Raw genomic sequence first — 25,906 nt, 5'->3', positions numbered from 1 at the left:
CGGACCGAGTCTGACGCCTACCCGTATCAAGTTTTATTTTGCTGCTTGCTTTCTTTGTGTGATAAGTTTATTTGTTTATTTTGTGTGGTTGAAAGTATTAATAACACTGTTTTGCATAAATGAAACGCTAATATACCGATTCGAAAATATTTCTTAAGTGACATAGGTATCTGTTTATAAAAGTGAGTATGCACTATATTATAAATTAACTTGTTGAAGTCATATCAGTAATTGGTATCAAGTTTTCTATTTTTACGCCCTGGGTTCCGTACGTAGTTAGTCGAACTGTTATGCTTCATCGTCCGTTGATAATAGTATGTTTATTTAAACTTAAAAATTTGTGTTTTTACGTTGAACGTCAGCACCGGTGTTAACTTAATATTTTCGAATTATTATTTTCGAGTTATTATCGTCATTTAAATTGTCAATATAAATCAAGGTACAAATTTGATAACATTATCATATACCTATTATCTTATTAGGATTATGTATTTAGCATGAGGCCATAGTAATTAGTAAATTAATTGATACACCAATGTGTGTTTCTAATTCATTCAGTACCTTTAATGATTTGTAAAGTCTTGTTATATATTGTATGGTCCTTATTAACACTCTTTTTATTTTAATTAATTTATATTGAACTAGCTTTCCGCCCGCGGCTTCGCCTGCGTTTTCAAAGAAAAACCCATTCCCGTAGAATTTCCGGGATAAAACCTATCCTATATCCTTTCTCGAGTATCAAAATATCTCTATACCAAATTTCATGCAAATTGGTTCAAAAGTTAAGGCATGATTGAGTAACAGACAGACAGACAGAGTTACTTTCGCATTTATAATATTAGTATGGATTTCATATCCTAACTTAAAATATAACAATGGGTCTATAATAATCTATTCTCTGTAAGTATTATCCTACAATATGAAAAACTCAGTAATGAATTCTTGAGCATATACAGGGTGTCCCAGCATCGGTATACTAAGTCCCAAGGAGGTAATAGTTTTGCATACGCTGAGCACGTAAAACATACTTATAGAATTCCAGACGAATTTTTTTGACAAATAGATGAATTCTTAAAACTCTTTGTGTACACCCCTAACAAGTAACCCGCTCAACTTTGCCACCCGCATGTGAGCTATCGTTTAAGATTATATTTTCATAGACCAAATGCTCACATTAGCGAAGAGGTATTTGCCGGCTGCGCGAAGCTAGAGACGAAAACATGGATTTTAAGGAAAAAGTAAGCAAAAATTTTTTGGCGTAATTTTGTTGTTTAAGTATTTTTTACGTGATCAGTGCATGCCAAACTACAAGTCCCTTCGCGCTTAGTATACCAATAGTGGGACACCCTGTATAAATGCTTGGAAAGCATTTAAATTCATAACCAAAGGAAGATGGTTTATTTTTATAATCAAAAGAAACAGAACTTTGCTGAAAAATGAGCTTCCTTGTTTTTTTTAACAATAGAATGAAAAAAAAACACATAAAAGAAATATTATTTTTATTTTCGTCATATAACCCAAAATATCCATAAATTCCAAAGCATAAGGATATTAAACCGCTTCAATAACAATAAAAATTGAGGAAGGAATAAAAGTGTATTATCAAAGATACCATCATATCAAGACAGATGACACAAATGATTCAGCAATTTATTTTATGACTAATGTCTTAGGATTATAGAATGATTGTTGAGTTATTTTTGTATTTCTAGTCTAAACTCAAACATTTATTTATTCATGTAGACTTAGTTCAGTAACTAGCGCTTTTTAATCGTCAAAATACAGAAAAAAATAATTTACCATATTAATTACGCCTAAAGATTTTCCACGTCAAAAAATATATTTTTTACATTGTTATTAGTACTATTTTTTTAGGATATCTATTTGTTAGTGATTCTGAAATAGAAATCTGTAGACACACATATTTATAAACAATCAAGTTTTGTTTTTGTTATGTACGCATTCAAATGTTTTTTATAGCATTAAGAATGACAGTTGAGCAATTATTTCGATTTCATTTATTGTTTTCATCGAGTACTTAATTTATTTAGGGATGGTCCATTTATCATGCAAGGTCTAATAAAAATTGCTGTATTTAAAACAGATATTCACAAATTAAACTCGCATGTGGGGTTTAGTACATATCATTGACTGTATTAGGTTTAATCCATACTAATATTATAAATGCGAAAGTAACTCTGTCTGTCTGTCTGTTACTCAATCACGCCTAAACTACTGAACCAATTTGCATGAAATTTGGTATGGAGATATTTTGATAACCGAGAAAGGACATAGGCTACCTTTTATTGCGAAATATGTACCACGGGCGAAGCCGGGGCGGGCCGCTAGTCATAGATAAATCATATCACCATTTCTTTTTCATTTATTCTAGTACCTACATATTAGAAATTTCATGATTTTACAATCGTGGTCTTTGTATGGTTTCTGGTTGAAAATTTACATCTTTCATACAAAATTTAAATAAGCATTTCGTTTTTTTCATAAGAAATCTTATATCTTTATATACTTAAGAGAAAATATTGATCTTGAATTCCACATACCATGCAACATAACAATAAAACCATAAACTAATATAAACAAATGAAATACATAAAGGCAAATCATATGCTTAAAATCTGATGCAGATCAAAATATATCCAAAAAATAAAGTGAAAAATGGTTGAAAATGTTGAAAATATAAAACCTCTATATGAGCGTGTCGCTTTTAGTATTAAAGATTGAAAGAAAATTAGATTGATTTCACTCTAAATAATATAATAGCAAGCCAACTGCACGCTAAATAATGACACTAAATACTTATTTCTATGTTGAATAGTCTAGTACTTTGTGATACAACTAAGAATAGTAAGAACAATGATATTTATGTATCAGATTTCATTTGAAAAAAAATAGTTTAATTACTAATAAATCCTTGTTTTCATATCAATAACAGTGTACATATTTTGTTTTACCTGATCCTAATTTGAAATTTCTGTATTGTTTCACTTACCTATATTATTAATTCATTTGAATTAACAGCTATGACGTCACAATATGGCGCCGAGTCGATCCTATTCTTAGTTGTATCGGACGTACATATTAGGCTGGATATAGAGTCACGCTAACCATCCGTGCTGACAGCCGAAACGTAGGAACAAGTATGCGCTTAAAATCACTACATAGTATAAAACAAAGTCGCTTTCCCTGTCCCTATGTCCATAAGTCCCTTTGTACGCTTAAATCTTTGAAACTACGCAACGGATTTAGATGCGGTTTTTTTTAATAGATAGAGTGATTCAAGAGGAAGGTTTATATGTATAATAAGGTTCATTAAGTAGTGGAGAAGTACTGTTATTTTTGAGGTTTCTAATGTGATGTCGTAAAAAATTACATTTATTCCGCTTACATTGCAAACGCAGGCTGAACCCTACGAGTTTTATCAAAATAATGTACTAAGTATTATACACATTGAAAAGGTCTACAGAAAAGTCCGCGATGGTATATGTCTATCTCTTATGGATAACCCACAATAACTTTTTTTTGTCATTTACTTTTTACGACAAATAATGGCTAATTTTCGAAGCGATTTTAACTAATACAGCATTAATCCTTAACCAATTAAATACCATGGATACATTGTTCATTTAATATCTTCTTATATATAAAATTCTCGTGTCACAATGTTAGTCTGCATACTCCTCCGAAACGGGTGGACCGATTCTCATGAAATTTTCTGTGCATATCGGGTAAGTCTGAGAATCGGCCAACATCTATTTTTCATATGTACCACGGGCGAAGCCGGGGCGGGCCGCTAGTATTATAATATCTTAAGAAATTTATACTTGGGGAGCCGGTTAAATATTACTTTGAATGTAATAAGAATGTACAGCGATTCTACACAACTGCCTAATTGGTGTAGACAGTTGATAACAAATCATAGCAAGTCAACGACTATTAACAAAGTGAGGGTAGTTGGGTCAAACGTCGTATAAACAACGTCTGAGCCCCTAGGCCCGATTCGTACGAATGGTCCACGATTCTAAAGAAAGCGGCATTTTATAGTATTCGACACCTAAGCATGTTCGGATAGGAAATAGTGCATCTATATTGACAACTATTCATCCACGAAAATATTAAATCAAAAGTTGCGTTTAACAATATTTATTTCGCGTAGGTATAATGCATAGGTCTGATATAGGAGGTTCATACGCTTCCACTGTCAGCTCCGACGGTCAGCATGACACTAAAACTGGCTTAATGAATGATTTTATATATGTATGTACATTTCACGTCAAATATCTTTCGATATTTCCAGATGTGTCTCAATAGTATAGCTCACAGAGGGCACAATGGAGGAGCAAGCGTGTTTGGTGCGCGCGCGCTCTGATTCCGAGACGTCGTCGAAGCTCGGCAGCTTTGGATCTATAGCGCATACCATGACGTATACCGAGGATAGGCTGACGGGTGAGTTTGTAACAACTAGACCCACAATAACGCTCGATGAATTGACTCACTAACACAACTCACAATAATGCTCGAAAACTTGACTCATTATCGTAACTCACAATCATGCTCAACAACCTGACTCACTATTGCAACTCACAATAATTGTATTCAACAACTCGATTCACTCTTACAAAAAAAACTTGACTCACTGTCACAACTCACAATCATGCTCAACAACTCACTGTGCTCGGATAATAAACAACTGTATGTACAATAAATAAGTAGACGATGAAATCAAAAAGTATTCGACGCAAAACTCTGCCTATGCATAGGCAGACTTTTGTAATACGATATAACTTCAAATTACTCTACTACAAAGTCTTTGAATGTTACTGCCATGAAAAAAGATGCTAAATGAAATGAAAGTTTTTTTGGTCCTTAAAAAAATATTCTTCAATTTTGCAACACCAAAAAATAAATATTCCAGCCGCGGAAGGCAGCGGCGAGCCTGGCAACACTACCAACATGGCTGCCGTGCCACCGGATAACGACGCGAATGATAGTGGGGAACTACTGGATTATAATGATTCGAGTGTTCTCGAACAGTTCCATGAGGATGCTTTGCGACAGGTGAGGAAAGAGGATTAACACTATCACTACAAACACACAACAACATTACATTACATTCTTCATCCGAACCGCGAGGGACTGGAACATGCTTCCTGAGTGTGTGTTCCCCGACGAGTACAATATGGGGGTCTTCAAGCGAAGAGTGAACGGGTACCTTCTAGGGAAGCGCGCTCCATCATAGGCCACATCTCAGCTTACCATCAGGCGAGATCGTGGTCAAGCGCTTCCCTATCACACAATAAAAAAATAAAAAAAACAAAGTCTAGGGATATTTTATATTGCATCAAACATCTAAAAATCTATGAATTTTGTGAATGAAAGAATTATAGGTTTTAAGGTCTTTAATTAATTTTAAGGTCTTTAATTAAAAATAAAAACATGTCATTTTTTTTTAATTTTTCTTAAAAATCTTAATTTTTTTCACCAAGGTGGAAACTTGGATAATAAGGATCTTCATTTCTTGTCCGATAACTATAAATTTTGACCAAAATTGGTAATTTTTTTTCCAAAAATGTAATCATATACATAATCAGTGTTGTCAGCATTGACATTATTTTACCGACAATGACGGTAAAATTTATTTAGAATAGAATAGTGGCTGGTTGGTCTATGGGTGAATTGACTTTGTTGATGTGTGTAATTTACAAAGTCGTTTTCTCTGTCCCTATATCCATATGTCCTATGTCCCTATGTATGCTTAAATCTTTAAAACTACGCAACGAATTTTGTTGCGGTTTTTTAGTAAGGTTTTAGTACATCATTTACAGAACGCAAGCGAAGCTGCGTGTAACAACTACATATTTTAGTATTAGAGCAATTATCTAGAAACTAAACTTAACGAAATTTTATCATACATTCTCGTCCAGATATCGATTATCGAAACCTTATGTTAGTTAATACCTAAGAAGTTGGCCTTAAAAAGAGACTCATATTGTTATTAAATTTAAAGTTATATCATCGTAATTAATTTTTAATTAAGACTGTTTACCTAAAACGCGTGTAACAAATACATACAATAATACTATAATGAAGTTAAAGATTTTATTTGTTTGATCAAGCATTACTCCAGAACCAATCGCATCGTCAAAAATTTAACAAATTATTACCTAATATGTACCTTCCGCTTGAATCGTTTTATCTATTAAAAACGTGTGTGCCGAGCACACATGTCAGAAGTGAAACATCTTTGGCTGGATTCAAAGAATAATAAAATAAAATAATATTTATTTGCTTAAAACATGGTACAGAGACATGTCAAAATATTTCGATTGTTCATCATGTGATTCAAGATGATGAATGATGAAGTGAAATTTTTTTTGGCGCATTGAGATTAAAATTAAAAGGTCGCGTCGCTCCCAACCTTCACAACGTCATGGAGTAAGGCGACGATTGTAGTATCTTTGAATCTTGCCAAGAAGTTTCACTTCTGACACGTGTGCTCGGCACACACTATTGCACGCCTCATAAGCGAAGCGTTGAGGTGGGTACTACTGTCACTTCGCGCAAAACATCTGATTTTTCAAACTTAAAATGTCTTTATGTATCATACATTGCACTTGTAAGATAATACATACACACACATATTAAGAAAAAACACTATTTTTAACTTTCATGATATTTTTGATGTCATTTTTGTTATTTAAACTAGTTAAAAAAACAGTTTAAAAAAGTTCTGTCTTGGACGTCCGTGTGTCTGTATGTGCGGATCCTTTTTCTTGTTAACACGATAGCGACCGAAATACTTTACTAATCGAGTCTTTTTTTTTCTCTTACGCTTGAGTATGCTCAGGAATAGAACCCTTTCATTTTTCAGGGTCTGATTCGATGTGGTTTAATTGTTATTAAATAAACAAAAATAATAATTAATAAATATTTATTAAAAAAAAATTATGAGGCGTGCACTTTTGGATTTTCCAAATTATTTTTTATCCTGTATTTAATTGCTTTCTGTGTTATTAGCAGCAAATAACTAATTTGCAGGCGGGTTGCGGTCTATCGCAAGCGCGCGTGATGCTAGCGGTCGGGTTGTCGGTTATCGGCTCGGCGCTAGAGATGTCGTCCATACCGTTTGTGTTGCCATCCGCTGAGATTGAGTTATGTGTGTTGCCGCATGAGAAAAATTGGTTGGGTGAGTATTTTTTTTCGGAACGAAGTTATCGCGCGTTGTGAAAGGGGGCTAGACGGAAAAAATTCTTACGAAAAGTTGTCACGACACTTTTTGCTAGAGTTGTAAGTCGTGCGGCGTGGTTCTCTGTCTGTCTCTCTCTATCTTAACACTTCGTTCCATCCCGATGTCCCTTGATATCGTTCAAGTTTTTTGTTATTAAGATGATTATCTCTTTAGTGATGATCAGCATAATGGGCGGGTCCCTCGGTGCGGTGGGGTGGGGGGCGCTCGCTGAGAGACTGGGAAGGAGGCGAGCGTTGTTATCAGCACTTGCTGTTAACGCGGTGTTCGCTGCTATAGCGGCTTTCATGCCGACATACGGGACTTTTATGATGGCCAGGTGAGATTTTTTGGTTTATTTTGCGTAGATTATACATATATATTATTGTTAGAGCTTTTTGTATTAATAACAAAATTAATATAAGATTACGGTTTCGATTACATTGTTTTTTAGTAAATGTGTTGGTTTGGTACTTTTAGATTTTTGTTATGGACGAAATGAATATCAAAATATCGTTGACCAGCTTCAATAGCTTGTTGACGAAACCAATCGTAATGTAATAATACGATTAAACTTTTTTAGTCCTTTGAGTCTGCACGAATGACAGCTTATTTGTCAGTAAGAATTTAATAAAAAAAAGTTAACCGAATTAATAAGTAAATCTGTTCCATTTATAAATTCAAATAGAATACATAAAAAAAAACCTTTTCTCAGCACAAATTGAAGTTAACAGTACAATTTAAAATGCTCTATTTAACCAGAAAATGAAATATTGCCCTCAAAATCCCACCAGATTCTGTTCAGCCATCGGTTCCGGGGGCATAATACCGACCGGGTACATATACTGCAGCGAGATGATATCCCGGACCCGTCGGACCCTGCCCCTGGCTTTGTTCCCCGCGTGTATGGGCATTGGGATCCTAATAGCGGCAGGGTTGGCCAAGGCAATTCTGCCCTTCACTGGGGCAGAGGCACTTATTGAGAATAAGGAGCATTTTAGCGCGTGGCATAGGTTGGTATTTTGGGATTTGGTGGGTAGTTTTATGTAAAAGTACCTCCCAAAATGAAAAAATATAAAAAAATAGCTTTAAAAAGTTAATAATTTTATAATAAAAAATAATAAAACGCAATTCAAAGTCTATAAAATCACTCATTTTAACGACTCCCGGAAAACTTTCCAAATACAATATAAACGATCACTAAAAATTGTCTGAACTAAAACTCTGCCTAATATTACTATCAGGTAGAGTTTTCTAATGAGCGTAGGTGTGCGTCCACACTTTCAGCGCGGTGGCGGCGGCCTAGGCGGGCGCGACGAGCGGGCGCTCGCGGTGGCCACACCGACACGCGAGCTCAAGTAGCGGTTCGACGTTTTTCGGGTGTTGCAAACTTTTGACGATTTGCTATTTTTACTGTACAGTCCGATTTTGAGATGAGATCATTATAGAAGTTGTACACGAAATAAATAAAACAGAGGAATAACGGGTGAATCTTATATGAAGAATTGAGATTATACCCTACAAAATTACTGTGGTGTAGTGTTAAGTGTTTTAGATTGAATCGCACTTATAAATAAAGAAGTTTCACTTCAACAATTAAGTATTTACCGCTATTTTACGAAAAACAATAAAGGATATAATATTTGAAGTCGAGCGACAAGACCGAACTGGTTTGATACCCCCGCCGTCCGCGCATTGGGTCGCTTGCTGACTAGGCCCGTAGTGTGGCCAGAACGCGCGGATAGGAGAGTTTGAAAACTACGCGCGCTGGCTCGCTCATTACCGTCGCACTAGGCTTCCGCCATAGTCATTTCAATGTGGACGCAAAGGCGCGTTTCATACGTTTGATATTTCGCGCCCGCCGTCGCAACCGCGCTAGGCTCGCAGTGTGGACCTGCACTATACAATAAACTTTGAACATTACTGCTACGAAATAAGGTGCTAATTTCAATGAAAATTTATACAACTCTGCTCCGATATTTTTGACGACATTTTAATAGTCTATTGTGATTCTAGTAATTGTTTATCATACTTTTTTGTATTATTAAATTAAATTATTAATTTAGAAAGTTTACATTGTATTATTGTAGTATAAATTGTGGTGACGACGCGGTTGGCGCAGTGGTGAAGTAACTGCCTACTGAGCCGACGGTCCCGGGTTCGATCCCCGGTCAGGGCAAATATTTGTGTGGTGAACTCAATTATTTGTTCTTGGATCTATATATGTATTTATAAAATATTATATTTATCGTCGCCTAGTACCCACAACACAAGCCTTAATTGAGCTTACTGTGGGACTAGGTTGATTTGTGTAATAATGTCCTATAATATTTATATTTATTTATTTATTTATAGTATTGTCTAGACTATTATTAATGACATTTCCTGGTAAATGTGATTGACATTTACCCAGTTTTTAAATAATTTTCAGATACCTCCTACTATGTATGTTGCCATTACTAGCGTCGCTCATAAGTTTGATATGGACGCAGGAATCGCCGCGGTATTTACTAGACGTTGGGAGGGAAGTTGATGCCATGATGGTGTATCAGGTATGTTCAAACATCCAATTTAATTTAAATAATAATATAATTTGATGAAAATTTTGAAATAATTGTTTTGATAGAATAATTTATTAAAGTTTTCAGAAACAAAATTTTCAGTTTTCTGTTTGGTTAGAATAAACACGACCGCTTTTAAAAAGTGAAATTTCTTTAGGCGCGTAAAATGTCAACGTCGCGTCATGGAAATACTGTCACGTCATGGAATAAGGCGATGATTTAAATCGTTAAAGTTACACTTCTGACACGTGTGCTGGCACACACTCTTTTTTACGTTTTTAATTATTTTTATGTTGTTTTTATTAGTGTGTTCCATTCCCGCTCGCGGCTTCGCCCGGTTTGTCTTAAACCGTATTAATTATATCGCTCTTATCTATTAAAAAAACCGCATCAAAATCCGTTACGTAGTTTTAAATATTTTAGCATACATAATATGTACATAGGGACAGAGTCGGTGGTAAATGTTAAAAATATGTAAAAATATGACGTTTCAAAAGTGCTTCTCGAAGAATTCTAATTGAATAAATAAATGTTTGAGTTTGAGTTTGAGAAATCGTCTTTGTTTTATACTAACTATGTAGTGATTTTTATATTGTTTTTTATTGGTTTTTAATCCTGTTAATACATTATTACAGAGCATACACAGCGGTAACCAAGTCCGCTTATGTGGTAAATCGAATTTGACGAGTGACTCGGAATATAGACTGGGCGAGCTATCTCTGCCAGGCAAGAGGAGGCCACCGGCGTTACATCATGTGAGGCATAGTGTTAAAATGGTGAGATTTATTTTTTTTTTTAAGTGAAAACTTCTTTAGCGGCGTTGAGCACTTTTTCTGTAATGGGTATAAAATCTTAAACTCGCGTCAGGACACGTGACCTGATCGAAAAAGCGTAAGACGGATACCATTCCAAAATATCAAACATGCTCAACGTTAATAATCAAGTTTTCACTTCTGCCGGCACTCCCCCAGTGCAACCCGGCTTTTTTTAATTTTTTCCTAGTTGTGCCGCGCGGTTTCACCCGCGTGGCTCTGCTCCTGTTGGTCTTAACGTAATGATATATAGCCTATAGCCTTCCTCGATAAATGGGCTATCTAACACCGAAATAATTTTGCAAATCGGACCAGTAGTTCCTGAGATTAGCGCGTTCAAACAAACAAACTCTTCAGCTTTACAATATTAGTATAGATTAATTTTTATAGTTCCCAAATATCTAAAAAGAAGAATTTACCAATATTCTTGCTTTGTAAATAAAATATATTAATCCAAATTTCCTATACCAAAAGGGTACAGAGAAAGTTTGCGTTATAATTTAGAAACTACTAGCTTACCGCCCGCGGCTTCGCCCGCTTTGTCTAAAACCTAAAAAATTATATACTAAAACCTTCCTCTTGAATCACTCTATCTATTAAAAAAAACCGCATCAAAGTCCGTTGCGTAGTTTTAAAGATTTTAGCATACAAAGGGACAAAGAAAGCGACTTTGTTTTATACTATGTAGTGATAGTGATTTCGACCAAATTTATTATTGAAAATCTTCTTTTTCACCAAGTAACAATTTTTTTACCCAATCTACCCAAGCGAAGCCGTGAAAAATGCTTAGTTCTAAATACTGTTTTTTTTCTTTTTCAGTTCTGGCAGACATTTTTTCAACTATTCTCGAATACGTATAGAAGTACTACACTGTCCCTTGGTGGGACTTTGATGTTCTCTATGGCTATATCGGTAAGTTATCTTTTATTAAAATATTCATAATACATAAAGTATTCATTTAAAATTATTAAGGCCCGATTTTTCAATCCTTGGAAAACTTATCCGTCGAATAAAGTATTACACGATAATATTAAAATGTCACTATTAAACTGTCAAATCCGGACAATTAAAATGCATTTTTGAAATGTTAGTTTAATACGTTATCCGAAGAATAAGTTTTAACCAAAGATTGAAAAATCAGCGCTTAGTTGCTCGAATGCGTCCATCTACAAGAAATCATACCACATCAAGGCAAATTAACTTAGTTATAAGTTAACTTTAAATACGTAAATAAATATTTGGTCCTTCAAACCGGATCAATTCTAATCCGTCAACATCTAAACTAACATATTTGTTTATGTGTGATACTGTCAACATTTTTTTGTTATTATTGTTTACTAGCTTCACCCCGCGGTTTCACCCGCATTGCTTTGCTCCTGTTGGTCTTAGCGTGATGATATATAGCCTTCCTCGATAAATGGGCTATCTAACACCTATCTAACAATAACAAATCTTCAAATCGGATCAGTAGTTCCTGAGATTAGCACGTTCAAACAAAGAAACAAACTTTCAGCTTTATAATATTAGTATAGATTTATATATCAAACGATTTGGTCCTTCAAGACGGATACATACAATTTCTTAAAAATTTACTGCTATTATTTATTGAAACACTCATAAGTGATTACTACTAATTTAGCAGTTATTTATCGACTGATAGGTTGACTTGGTTGGTAGTGGCCCTGCCTTTCAAGCCAGAGGTCGTGGGTTCGATTCCCATCCGGGGCAAATATTTGTGTGATGAACATAGATGCTCTGTGTCTGGGTGTTAATTATCTATATAAGTATTTATTTCAAATTATATAGTTATATGTATGTTAATCAGCGATCTGGTTTCCATAACACAAGCGAAAGCTTAGTATGGGATCAGATCGTGCCGTGTGTGAAAATTGTCTTGAAATATTTATTACAAAACTGGTCCTTCGAACCGGATTCATACACAGCTCTCAACATTAACATTTTTTACTACTATTTTCATAAATTTACAAACATTTAATATTATTTATACATAAAAAACTATTTTTTCTAGTTCTACCTATCCGCCTATGTACCGGCTATAGTACAAGATATGGAAACCGAAGCATTTGCACTTTCCAAGCGAAATATACTCAATATAACATATGAAAACGAACATTACAATGAAACGTTGGAAAATATAGATTTCACCGATGTCACGTTCAGAAACGTGACGTTCAGGGACATGCTGATGTCGCATGTCGGGTTTCTGAACTGCACCTTCGTGAATGTCGCGTTTTCGAACATTAAGACTTCGTACACGAGCTTCAAGGGGTCGCTGTTTGTTAATACTACGTGAGTTACTCTTTTTTTATTATTGTTTGATATAATAACTAGCTGTTCCCCGCGGTTTCACCCGCAGTGCTCCGCTCCTGTTGGTCTTAGCGTGATGATATAAACCCTATAGCCTTCCTCGATATATGGGCTATTTAACACCGAAAGAATTTTTCAAATCGGACCAGTAGTTAGTGAGATTAGCGCGTTTAAACAAACGAACAAACAAACTTCAGCTTTTTAATATTAGTATAGATATTAACTATTTGACCGGTTGGCTTGGTTGGTAGTGGCCCTGCCTTCCAAGCCAGAGCTGTCGTGTGTTCGATTCTCACCCGGGGCGAATATTTGTGTGATGAACATAGATGTTTGCTCTGAGTCTGGGTGTTGATTATCTATATAAGTATTTATTTCAAATTATATTTGTATGTTTATCAGCCATCTGGTTTCCATATAACACAAGCGAAAGCTTAGTATGGGATCAGATCGTGCCGTGTGTGGAATTTGTCCTGAAATTTATATTTATATTTAATTAATTTATTCATTGAAACGTCATCGGTCCACTTATTAGTAACAATATTCTTATATCTATGTTAGTAACAATACCAATTATATTACATTCCCAGCATGATAGACACGGACATGGAGGTCGGTCGGGAATTGGACTCCGCTTGTGTGCTCGTGGGCAGCTCGGTGCGGGGTGTTCGTGGGGGATGCGCTTCTAGGGCTGATCTGGCGGGGACACTGCGGGCTGCATTACATGAACAGGTGAGGGGAAGTGTGTTAATGGTGGGGGGAAAGTGTGTTAATGGTCGGGGGGAAAGTTTGTTAATGGTGGGGGGAAAGTGTGTTAATGGTGGGGGAGAATGTGTGTTAATGGTGGGGGGAAAGTGTGTTAATGGTGGGTGAGGGAGATTATAGGGGAAATTGTGTGGGGAGGGTTGGATGGAGGGGTTAGTGTACCGTATTTGTAAGTCAAACTTTGCAATAGTTGTTATCTTTGTGCGTGTTGGTATACATATTTTGTACTGTGAGTCAAAGTAATATGGTCGGTCGGGAGTTGGACGCAGTTTGTGTGCTCGTGGGCAGCTCGGTGCGGGGTGTTCGTGGGGGATGCGCTTCTAGGGCTGATCTGGCGGGGACACTGCGGGCTGCATTACATGAACAGGTGAGGGGAAGTGTGTTAATGGTGGGGGGAAAGTGTGTTAATGGTCGGGGGGAAAGTTTGTTAATGGTGGGGGGAAAGTGTGTTAATGGTGGGGGAGAATGTGTGTTAATGGTGGGGGGAAAGTGTGTTAATGGTGGGTGAGGGAGATTATAGGGGAAATTGTGTGGGGAGGGTTGGATGGAGGGGTTAGTGTACCGTATTTGTAAGTCAAACTTTGCAATAGTTGTTATCTTTGTGCGTGTTGGTATACATATTTTGTACTGTGAGTCAAAGTAATATGGTCGGTCGGGAGTTGGACGCAGTTTGTGTGCTCGTGGGCAGCTCGGTGCGGGGTGTTCGTGGGGGATGCGCTTCTAGGGCTGATCTGGCGGGGACACTGCGGGCTGCATTACATGAACAGGTGAGGGGAAGTGTGTTAATGGTGGGGGGAAAGTGTGTTAATGGTCGGGGGGAAAGTTTGTTAATGGTGGGGGGAAAGTGTGTTAATGGTGGGGGAGAATGTGTGTTAATGGTGGGGGGAAAGTGTGTTAATGGTGGGTGAGGGAGATTATAGGGGAAATTGTGTGGGGAGGGTTGGATGGAGGGGTTAGTGTACCGTATTTGTAAGTCAAACTTTGCAATAGTTGTTATCTTTGTGCGTGTTGGTATACATATTTTGTACTGTGAGTCAAAGTAATATGGTCGGTCGGGAGTTGGACGCAGTTTGTGTGCTCGTGGGCAGCTCGGTGCGGGGTGTTCGTGGGGGATGCGCTTCTAGGGCTGATCTGGCGGGGACACTGCGGGCTGCATTACATGAACAGGTGAGGGGAAGTGTGTTAATGGTGGGGGGAAAGTGTGTTAATGGTCGGGGGGAAAGTTTGTTAATGGTGGGGGGAAAGTGTGTTAATGGTGGGGGAGAATGTGTGTTAATGGTGGGGGGAAAGTGTGTTAATGGTGGGTGAGGGAGATTATAGGGGAAATTGTGTGGGGAGGGTTGGATGGAGGGGTTAGTGTACCGTATTTGTAAGTCAAACTTTGCAATAGTTGTTATCTTTGTGCGTGTTGGTATACATATTTTGTACTGTGAGTCAAAGTAATATGGTCGGTCGGGAGTTGGACGCAGTTTGTGTGCTCGTGGGCAGCTCGGTGCGGGGTGTTCGTGGGGGATGCGCTTCTAGGGCTGATCTGGCGGGGACACTGCGGGCTGCATTACATGAACAGGTGAGGGGAAGTGTGTTAATGGTGGGGGGAAAGTGTGTTAATGGTCGGGGGGAAAGTTTGTTAATGGTGGGGGGAAAGTGTGTTAATGGTGGGGGAGAATGTGTGTTAATGGTGGGGGGAAAGTGTGTTAATGGTGGGTGAGGGAGATTATAGGGGAAATTGTGTGGGGAGGGTTGGATGGAGGGGTTAGTGTACCGTATTTGTAAGTCAAACTTTGCAATAGTTGTTATCTTTGTGCGTGTTGGTATACATATTTTGTACTGTGAGTCAAAGTAATATGGTCGGTCGGGAGTTGGACGCAGTTTGTGTGCTCGTGGGCAGCTCGGTGCGGGGTGTTCGTGGGGGATGCGCTTCTAGGGCTGATCTGGCGGGGACACTGCGGGCTGCATTACATGAACAGGTGAGGGGAAGTGTGTTAATGGTGGGGGGAAAGTGTGTTAATGGTCGGGGGGAAAGTTTGTTAATGGTGGGGGGAAAGTGTGTTAATGGTGGGGGAGAATGTGTGTTAATGGTGGGGGGAAAGTGTGTTAATGGTGGGTGAGGGAGATTATAGGGGAAATTGTGTGGGGAGGGTTGGATGGAGGGGTTAGTGTACCGTATTTGTAAGTCAAACTTTGCAATAGTTGTTATCTTTGTGCGTGTTGGTATACATATTTTGTACTGTGAGTCAAAGTAATATGGTCGGTCGGGAGTTGGACGCAGTTTGTGTGCTCGTGGGCAGCTCGGTGCGGGGTGTTCGTGGGGGATGCGCTTCTAGGGCTGATCTGGCGGGGACACTGCGGGCTGCATTACATGAACAGGTGAGGGGAAGTGTGTTAATGGTGGGGGGAAAGTGTGTTAATGGTCGGGGGGAAAGTTTGTTAATGGTGGGGGGAAAGTGTGTTAATGGTGGGGGAGAATGTGTGTTAATGGTGGGGGGAAAGTGTGTTAATGGTGGGTGAGGGAGATTATAGGGGAAATTGTGTGGGGAGGGTTGGATGGAGGGGTTAGTGTACCGTATTTGTAAGTCAAACTTTGCAATAGTTGTTATCTTTGTGCGTGTTGGTATACATATTTTGTACTGTGAGTCAAAGTAATATGGTCGGTCGGGAGTTGGACGCAGTTTGTGTGCTCGTGGGCAGCTCGGTGCGGGGTGTTCGTGGGGGATGCGCTTCTAGGGCTGATCTGGCGGGGACACTGCGGGCTGCATTACATGAACAGGTGAGGGGAAGTGTGTTAATGGTGGGGGGAAAGTGTGTTAATGGTCGGGGGGAAAGTTTGTTAATGGTGGGGGGAAAGTGTGTTAATGGTGGGGGAGAATGTGTGTTAATGGTGGGGGGAAAGTGTGTTAATGGTGGGTGAGGGAGATTATAGGGGAAATTGTGTGGGGAGGGTTGGATGGAGGGGTTAGTGTACCGTATTTGTAAGTCAAACTTTGCAATAGTTGTTATCTTTGTGCGTGTTGGTATACATATTTTGTACTGTGAGTCAAAGTAATATGGTCGGTCGGGAGTTGGACGCAGTTTGTGTGCTCGTGGGCAGCTCGGTGCGGGGTGTTCGTGGGGGATGCGCTTCTAGGGCTGATCTGGCGGGGACACTGCGGGCTGCATTACATGAACAGGTGAGGGGAAGTGTGTTAATGGTGGGGGGAAAGTGTGTTAATGGTCGGGGGGAAAGTTTGTTAATGGTGGGGGGAAAGTGTGTTAATGGTGGGGGAGAATGTGTGTTAATGGTGGGGGGAAAGTGTGTTAATGGTGGGTGAGGGAGATTATAGGGGAAATTGTGTGGGGAGGGTTGGATGGAGGGGTTAGTGTACCGTATTTGTAAGTCAAACTTTGCAATAGTTGTTATCTTTGTGCGTGTTGGTATACATATTTTGTACTGTGAGTCAAAGTAATATGGTCGGTCGGGAGTTGGACGCAGTTTGTGTGCTCGTGGGCAGCTCGGTGCGGGGTGTTCGTGGGGGATGCGCTTCTAGGGCTGATCTGGCGGGGACACTGCGGGCTGCATTACATGAACAGGTGAGGGGAAGTGTGTTAATGGTGGGGGGAAAGTGTGTTAATGGTCGGGGGGAAAGTTTGTTAATGGTGGGGGGAAAGTGTGTTAATGGTGGGGGAGAATGTGTGTTAATGGTGGGGGGAAAGTGTGTTAATGGTGGGTGAGGGAGATTATAGGGGAAATTGTGTGGGGAGGGTTGGATGGAGGGGTTAGTGTACCGTATTTGTAAGTCAAACTTTGCAATAGTTGTTATCTTTGTGCGTGTTGGTATACATATTTTGTACTGTGAGTCAAAGTAATATGGTCGGTCGGGAGTTGGACGCAGTTTGTGTGCTCGTGGGCAGCTCGGTGCGGGGTGTTCGTGGGGGATGCGCTTCTAGGGCTGATCTGGCGGGGACACTGCGGGCTGCATTACATGAACAGGTGAGGGGAAGTGTGTTAATGGTGGGGGGAAAGTGTGTTAATGGTCGGGGGGAAAGTTTGTTAATGGTGGGGGGAAAGTGTGTTAATGGTGGGGGAGAATGTGTGTTAATGGTGGGGGGAAAGTGTGTTAATGGTGGGTGAGGGAGATTATAGGGGAAATTGTGTGGGGAGGGTTGGATGGAGGGGTTAGTGTACCGTATTTGTAAGTCAAACTTTGCAATAGTTGTTATCTTTGTGCGTGTTGGTATACATATTTTGTACTGTGAGTCAAAGTAATATGGTCGGTCGGGAGTTGGACGCAGTTTGTGTGCTCGTGGGCAGCTCGGTGCGGGGTGTTCGTGGGGGATGCGCTTCTAGGGCTGATCTGGCGGGGACACTGCGGGCTGCGTTACATGAACAGGTGAGGGGGAGGGGGGGTTGCAAGGGGGTAAGGTGTGTTAATGGTGGGAGGAGGTTGGTAGCGGGAGAGGGGGGGCGAAGATAGGGGGGATAGTGTGCTAATGATGGGGAAATTGTGTGGGGAGGGTTGGAAGAAGGGGTAAATGGTCGGCCGGGAATTGGACTCCGCTTGTGTGCTCGTGGGCAGCTCCGTGTGGGGTGTTCGTGGGGGGGGGGGGGGTTCTAGGGCTGATCTGGCGGGGACACTGCGGGCTGCGTTACATGAACAGGTGAGGGGGAGGGGGAGTGTTATGGGGGGAGGGATGGAAGGGGGGTAAGTGGTAGTGGCGCTGAGGAGGTATGTATTTGAGAGGGTCTTGGTGAGTCATTGCGGGCTGCGTTACATGGAGTGGTTGGTGGGTAAAAAAAAACAAGGAAATAATCAAAATTGAATAAGTCAGCTAAATATGATTATTAGCTGCGCCCCGCGGTTTCACCCGCGTGGCTCCGCTCCTGTTGGTTTTAGCGTGATGATTTATCGATAAATGGGCTATCTAACACCGAAAGAATTTTTCAATGAGATTAGCGCATTTTCAAACAAACAAACAAACTCTTCACCTTTATAATATTAGTATAGATATGATGTGTGTGTGTGTGTGTGTGTGTATTTCTGCATATTGCATTAATTATTTTATGAATATTGCATTTTTTTTAAAAAATATTTATTTATACACTAGCTTACCGCCCGCGGCTTCGCCCGCTTTGTCTAAAACCTAATAAATTATATACTAAAACCTTCCTTTTGAATCACTCTATTAAAAAAACCGCATCAAAATCCGTTGCGTAGTTTTAAAGATTTAAGCATACAAAGGGACATAGGGACAGAAAAAGCGACTTTGTTTTATACTATATAGTGATAACAACAGTGTACGCATAAAAATTACAATAATGAAATCTAAACAACTAACAAATATTAATCATGACAGATATGCACAAAAAACTTAAATATTGTAATTTATTTTAGTATATTTCTTACATAATATAATTTACATTACTATGTAAATATTAATTTCACACAATATGTCGATTTCAGACGTTCGGCGCACACGCAGCACTACTAGCGGCTCCGCTAACAGCCGCCCCGCTATGGGCGAGGCCCCTGGGTGAGTTGATTTGATTTTTGATTTGATTTCAAATTCAAATCCATACTATAATTCTTCTTTCTTTCTTAAATGCGAAGTAACTCTGTCTGTCTGTTACTCAATCACGCTTTAACTACTGAACCAATTTGCATGAAATTAGGTATAGAGATATTTTGATACCCGAGAAAGGACATGGGCTACTTTTTACCCGGGACATAGGATAGGTTTTATCCCGGAAATCCCACGGGAACGGGAACCATGCGGGATTTTCTTTGGCGGCGAAGGCGAAGCCGCGGGTGGAAAGCTAGTATTTAATATTTTAACAAACATTAATTAGTTTTTAAGTTAATTGGGTTCGTTTTAAATGAAAATTCTATTGTCTAAATAGGCACACGTTGTTCTGCCGTTATTTCTCTTCAACTTAACCTCTCACGCGTCCTACTATAAATACTGATTTAGTTACGAGCAAATAATGTACGTAGGACGCGTGAAGCTTTAAATGTTTACTTTTTTTGTCCCCATACATGTGCTTTAACAAAAACGTTATAAAATTAACCGATTTGGTCGAGCCGTTCTAGAGCTACGCTTATCAACACATTTGGCGAAACATTTTTCTTTATATAGATTTTTAAATGAGTAAATAAAAAAATGGTCCGTCGAGCCGGATCATTTTCATCAACCAAATTAATTGTTAGTATTTTAAAATGTATTTGTTAAAGCATTTATTTATTTTTTTAATTATAAGGTTAATTTTTTTTCAGTCGTCCTATGCAGTGCTCTAGTATTGCTATCTCCGTCTATCTACTTCGCGCAGATAGAGACAGCACTATACGTGGTCGAAGCTGCGTATAGGCTCATTGTGACTGTTATATTCTTCACTATAAGCATTAAAGTGGTCGACGGATATCCGGCTAATTTGAGGTAAGTTAAAATAATTTATTTTTGTATAATAGCTTATGCCCGCGGCTTCGCCCGCTTTATCAAAATCTTATTAATATTGTAAATACAAAAGTTTGTATGTTACTTACTCCTTCACTCAAAAACTGTTTAACCGATTTTCACGATATTTGGTAAACACAGGATAGTTTTTATCCCGAAAATCCGACGGGGACGGACGAAAAAGTTGAGTTGCCTTACAGTTCATGTCTTTACTCTGACGAATTATATTGTATTAGTATATTTTTTTTCAATTCAATTTTTTTTATTATTCTTGTTTGATTATATTATGCTAACAAATTAGGTACTAAGCGAGTATACATGTTTGTAACCATAGAAATCTTAATAACAAGACACATAGAAGGGCTATAATGTCATAATTCGTATGAAAACCGCTGTCGCCAAAATCAACACATTCAAACCGAAAGCTAAACAGTACACACAAGTAAACTATGCCTTTTATTGGACAGCTTGATTTTAGTGAAAACTAACTTAACTATTAAATTAAGCTTTTGAATATGTATCCTAACGCACGAATTTACGGTTTATTTTAGAATAACATCCCTAAGTATATGAGACTTTTTGCTCCAATACGAACAAACGTGATAATAAGAATGGTCGACTGTGTCATTCATTGTTATTTCGATTACTATGGTGACACTCGTAATACTTGTAAATATTCTATAATTTTAAGGAAAAACGGCATTATTTCTAAAAAAAAAATTTTCCGATGAAATATTATTCCTTTATAAGTATAATTACAACTTGTGGAAGAATTTCCGCAATGGGAAATGCTGAAACACACCATGTATACACTCATACGTCTCCAGAGCAACTGAACAGTGACGAATGCACTGGTGATGTGAAAATCACCTGAGTGGCGACAAGGTCACGCACGCTTACGACTTCTAGTGTCTTGTTATTTAGATTTCTATGTTTGTAACAGAATAATATTTCTCTGTAAGTGATTAAAATGTAATCTTTTTGAGAAATAAATGTCTTAAACCATATAGCGCTGGGGCTCTTTGTGTGAGTGATTCAAACGTTTTGGAGGGGATTTGCGTACCGTTCGTATCAAAACTCAAACTCAAACATTTATTTGTTCAATTAGACTTCTTCTAGAAGCACTTTTGAAACGTCATTACATATTTTTAACATTTACCACCGATTCGGAAAGCAGTATCTACGTAGAAGAACCGGCAAGAAATTCCATAGTTGCTCTTTTAAATCATGTCAGTTTTACAATTTAATTTTACAAAATACATATGTAACATCATATTATATTATCATAATATGCCAAAGAACTGTCCTATGGTTTTTAGTTTTTTATGCGACAACCCTACATGGGTTTTGCACGCCTCATAAGCGAAGCATTGAGGTGGGTACTACTGTCACTTCGCGCAAAACATCTGATTTTTCAAACTTAAAATGTCTTTATGTATCATACATTGCACTTGTAAGATAATACATACACACACATATTAAGAAAAAATACTATTTTTAACGTTCATGATATTTTTGATGTCATTTTTGTTATTTAAACTAGTTAAAAAACAGTTTAAAAAAGTTCTGTCTTGGACGTCCGTGTGTCTGTATGTGCGGATCCTTTTTCTTGTTAACACGATAGCGACCGAAATACTTTACTAATCGAGTCTTTTTTTTTCTCTTACGCTTGAGTATGCTCAGGAATAGAACCCTTTCATTTTTCAGGGTCTGATTCGATGTGGTTTAATTGTTATTAAATAAACAAAAATAATAATTAATAAATATTTATTAAAAAAAAATTATGAGGCGTGCACTTTTGGATTTTCCAAATTATTTATCTATATACTGTGTCGAAGTATAGTATACAGGGTGTCCCACTATCGGTATACTAAGCGCGAAGGGGCTTGTAGATTTGCATATACTGATCACGTAAAAAATACTTAAATAACAAAATTACATCAAAAAGTTTTTGCTAAATTTTTCCTGAAAATCCATGTTTTCTTCTCTAACTTCGCGCAGCCGGCATATACCGTTTCGCTAATGTGAGTATTTTGTCCATGAAAACATAATTTTAAACGATAGCTCACGTGCTGGTGGCAAAGTTGGACGGGTTGCTTGTTATGGGTATACACATAGAGTTTTAAGAATTCATTTATTTGAAAAAAAAACTGTATCTGGAATTTTATAAGTATTTTTTACGTACTCGGCGTATGCAAAACTAAAACCTCCTTTGAGCTTAGTATACCAACAGTGGGACACCCTGTATAACGGTCGGTTTTGAAGCTAGTGTCCTTACTATTTGTATCTATATATACTTAACTATATACACGCTGGCAGGTGCACAGCGCTAGGGCTGGTGCTGGCGGGTGCATACATGTGCGGCACGGCGGCGCGCGGAGCCCCCGCCGCCCCGCCGCCCGCCAGCGCGGCGCTCGCTGCGGCACTGGCGGCCGCCGCGGCACTGGCGGCGAGGGGCTAGCGTGTGAGTATACTACGATACACTACAGTACAGTACAATACACGATACTATACTGCACCACACGACACTACACTAAACTACACCACACTACACTATACTACGCTACACATACATACGACACACGTATAGCCCGCCGCCCGCCAGCGGCGATGGCAAGGAAGGTCTACCATGTAACTACTGTTGTTTTTGAAGTATGCGTAGAGGCTTGGAGTTCAAATGAAAAACCGTTCGGTTATAAGTTATATTCAAGACTGACTTACACACAGGTACACACAATATAACATTAAGCTACATATACTTCATATAGGTACTTCACCACCGTTTGTTCACCACCGTTCTATGTAAGACGACGCTATAGAACACACAGGAAATTTTAAAAATAATAAAAAATAAAACATCAATATCGGTTCATCTGGTTGAAAATAGAGAGCATGTTACAACATGCCACAAGCAATGATGTTATAAGTAAAAATGTGTAGCTGTCACCAACACAACATTTGATCTTCAAACACACTTTTTTTTAATTAAATAATTATTTTAGGGCCGATTTTTCAATGCTTGGATAAAACTTATTCGTCGAATAATGTATAAAACTACCATTTTAAAAACGTATTCTAATTGCCCTTATTTGACAGTTTACGTGACATTTCAATATTATCGTGTAATACTTTATTGGACGGATAAGTTTTATCCAAGCATTGAAAAATCGGCCCTTAATTATATAACTATTTATTTCAGGGAGTCATCACGATCTGGATTTGAAAATTTCGAAAAGTGAAGTTATCCCCTACCACCATCGGGACATCGAATCATATTATTTTTAAAAGGCAGCCATTTTGAATCGAACAGTAACAAAAAATCAACTTTTTTATAAATGAAAAAAAAAATGTTTTTTTGAGATTTTTTTTTATAAATTAGCAGCTATTGTACTTTCATGAACTGTAGATTTTTTTGAAAAATAATCGGATTGTTTTGTTTTTTTGTAAAAAAAAATGATAGGATTATATGAAGTGAACAGAGCTTCCCTTTTTTGAAGTCGGTTAAAAATTAATACGTATCCTCTTTAATAAATATAAGCAAGGCTGATTCTGTAGCTGTGTGTTCGTAGCTAGACATGACATATGGAATGGATGGACAATTTATGATGGAATGAACGCTCACTATTCATTTATACGTAAACCTAAAATGTAGTTAGTTAAACATAGGTCGAAATTTGAGAATTGAAAAAAAAATTTTTTTTCAATTTTTTTTTTATAATTAGTCAAAATTCTCATGAATTTTTTTGCATATCATAATAATATATCTTTAGTTATAAAGTAGATAATAATAAAAAAAAACACGATTATATTTACTCTTCCTTTGATCTCTACAAGATTCTGTATATTGAAAAATAAATTATTTTTTGTCTAATTGAAATTATTGAAAAATCTATCAGTTTGCGCGATTTAACGTCTCAACCACCGAGAGGCCAGATCCGACCGCGACACAATCTATTGTGTCTGTAATTTCGGGGCCTGATGGATTAAATGTATAATTTGTCAATAATATAAATAAAACTTCCAAAATTTTGGCGTTTTTAAATTATAATTTCGGAATAAAAATATTAAATACCTATAAGTATACTTTAACTGAAAATTATTTCTTCATTCTACGCAGTTATTTCAACGATTAAAGAGTAACAGACATACATACTTATAAACATTTTGAGTTAACCGCCTAGTAGGTAAATCGAGTTTAAATCTGGATACTTGTATCTAGAAAAATCTATTCTAATATTAACAAAATACTTATAACTTATACATACATATATTTAAAACCGTATGTATGTATGTATTGTCTTTGGTCAGACATCCAAAAATATTAATACATATCTATCTATACTAATATTATATAGCTGAAGAGTTTGTTTGTTTGAACGCGCTCATCTCAGGATCTACTGGTCCGATTAGAAAAATTTTTTCAGTGTTAGATAGCCCATTTATCGAGGAAGGCTATAGGCTATATATCATCACGCTAAGACCAACAGGAGCGGAGCAATGCGGATGAAACCGCGGAGCGCAGCTAGTTATCTATATGAGAAATAGATATCAAATATGGGCATACTTTTAAATAGAAAATATAATCAGATCAAACTCATTAAAAAAACTCAGTGCCATAAACAATACTCAATAACTAAATCGTGTTTTTCAATATTTAGTCAAAAGTCAAAACCTATATTTTTATGTCACAATAGGATTTAGTTTATTCATCGTAAATAACATGACAATTTGGTGTAAACCCATCACATAATATATAAATCAAAGTATAAAAATAATAACAAAAAGTATGTTTTCTTAATCCTAAAAAAATATCTCCAAAAAATTTTTTCGCGATTTAGACAAAGAACAACCGCGAAAACTGACTGAAGGTGTGAAAGAGATAGTCGTATGCGATAACGTTTGTGTTAAAAGAGACAGATACATGCTCTCTAAAATGAAAAGAAAATGATTCAAAATTTCGAAAAGTTAGTTTCTTTGTTTGTTTGAACGCGGTAATCTTAGGAACTGCTGGTCCGATGTGAAAAATTCTTTCGGTGTTAGATAGCCCATTTATCGAGGACGGCTATTTGTCTTATCATCACGTTAAGACAAATAGGAGCGGAGCAATGCGGGTAAAACCGCGGGGCACAGCTACTTTTGTTGTATATAATAAGAGGGTATTTTGATATTTATATATTTAAACTCAAACTCAAACATTTATTTATTCAATTAGACTACTTTTAGTAGTACTTTCGAATCGTCATTACATAAGTATTTTTAACATTTACCACCGATTCGGAAAGCAGTATCTATGGAGAAGAACCGGCAAGAAACTCCATAGTTGCTCTTTTAAAATCATATTGTCAATATTACATAATCTGTAACTTAAATCTAACTACATAATATATCATAATATGCCAAAGAACTGTCCTGTGGTTCTTACGCGACAACCCTCCATGGATTTTCATCTTCCATATATTCCTTAATGCTATAATAGGCTCTCTGAACTAATATATTTTTTACATAAGTTTTAAATTTAGCACTACCAAACTCTTTAATATTATGAGGAATTCTATTGTAAAAGCGTATACCTTGACCCATAAATGAATTTTTAACTTTAGCTAATCGGAAAAATGGCATTTCAATTCTATTTCTGTTCCTTGTGCCATAACAGTGTCTATCTCCTACTCTTGTGTGTACGTCGGCATTTTTGTGTACATGCAAAATATTATTAAATATATACTGTGATGGTACAGTAAGGATACCAGTATTCTTAAAGAGATCTCTTAGTGAGT

General features: G+C 37.6%; 1 protein-coding gene across 1 annotated transcript; it reads left to right on the top strand.

Annotated features, from left to right (window-relative positions):
* Positions 1 to 25,306, top strand: LOC149896651 (synaptic vesicle glycoprotein 2C-like). The gene is made up of 15 exons (XM_090117451.1): positions 1 to 182; positions 4,316 to 4,464; positions 4,934 to 5,076; positions 7,057 to 7,204; positions 7,421 to 7,583; positions 8,038 to 8,256; positions 9,675 to 9,795; positions 10,440 to 10,580; positions 11,436 to 11,528; positions 12,646 to 12,926; positions 13,532 to 13,673; positions 19,145 to 19,214; positions 19,955 to 20,114; positions 22,452 to 22,596; positions 23,332 to 25,306. The coding sequence occupies exons 2-14, from the start codon at positions 4,350 to 4,352 to the stop codon at positions 22,591 to 22,593; spliced, it is 1,938 nt and encodes a 645-aa protein (XP_089973577.1). The 5' UTR covers positions 1 to 182; positions 4,316 to 4,349; the 3' UTR covers positions 22,594 to 22,596; positions 23,332 to 25,306.
* The last annotated feature ends 600 nt before the right edge of the window (positions 25,307 to 25,906 follow it).

The sequence above is a fragment of the Colias eurytheme genome, chromosome 28 (genome assembly GCF_061535395.1).
Source record: "Colias eurytheme isolate Ceu_HAF_F1 chromosome 28, ilColEury1 Martin Lab GWU primary, whole genome shotgun sequence".
Taxonomy (NCBI): Eukaryota; Metazoa; Arthropoda; class Insecta; order Lepidoptera; family Pieridae; genus Colias; species Colias eurytheme.
This window is presented reverse-complemented; position numbering and strand designations above follow the sequence as displayed.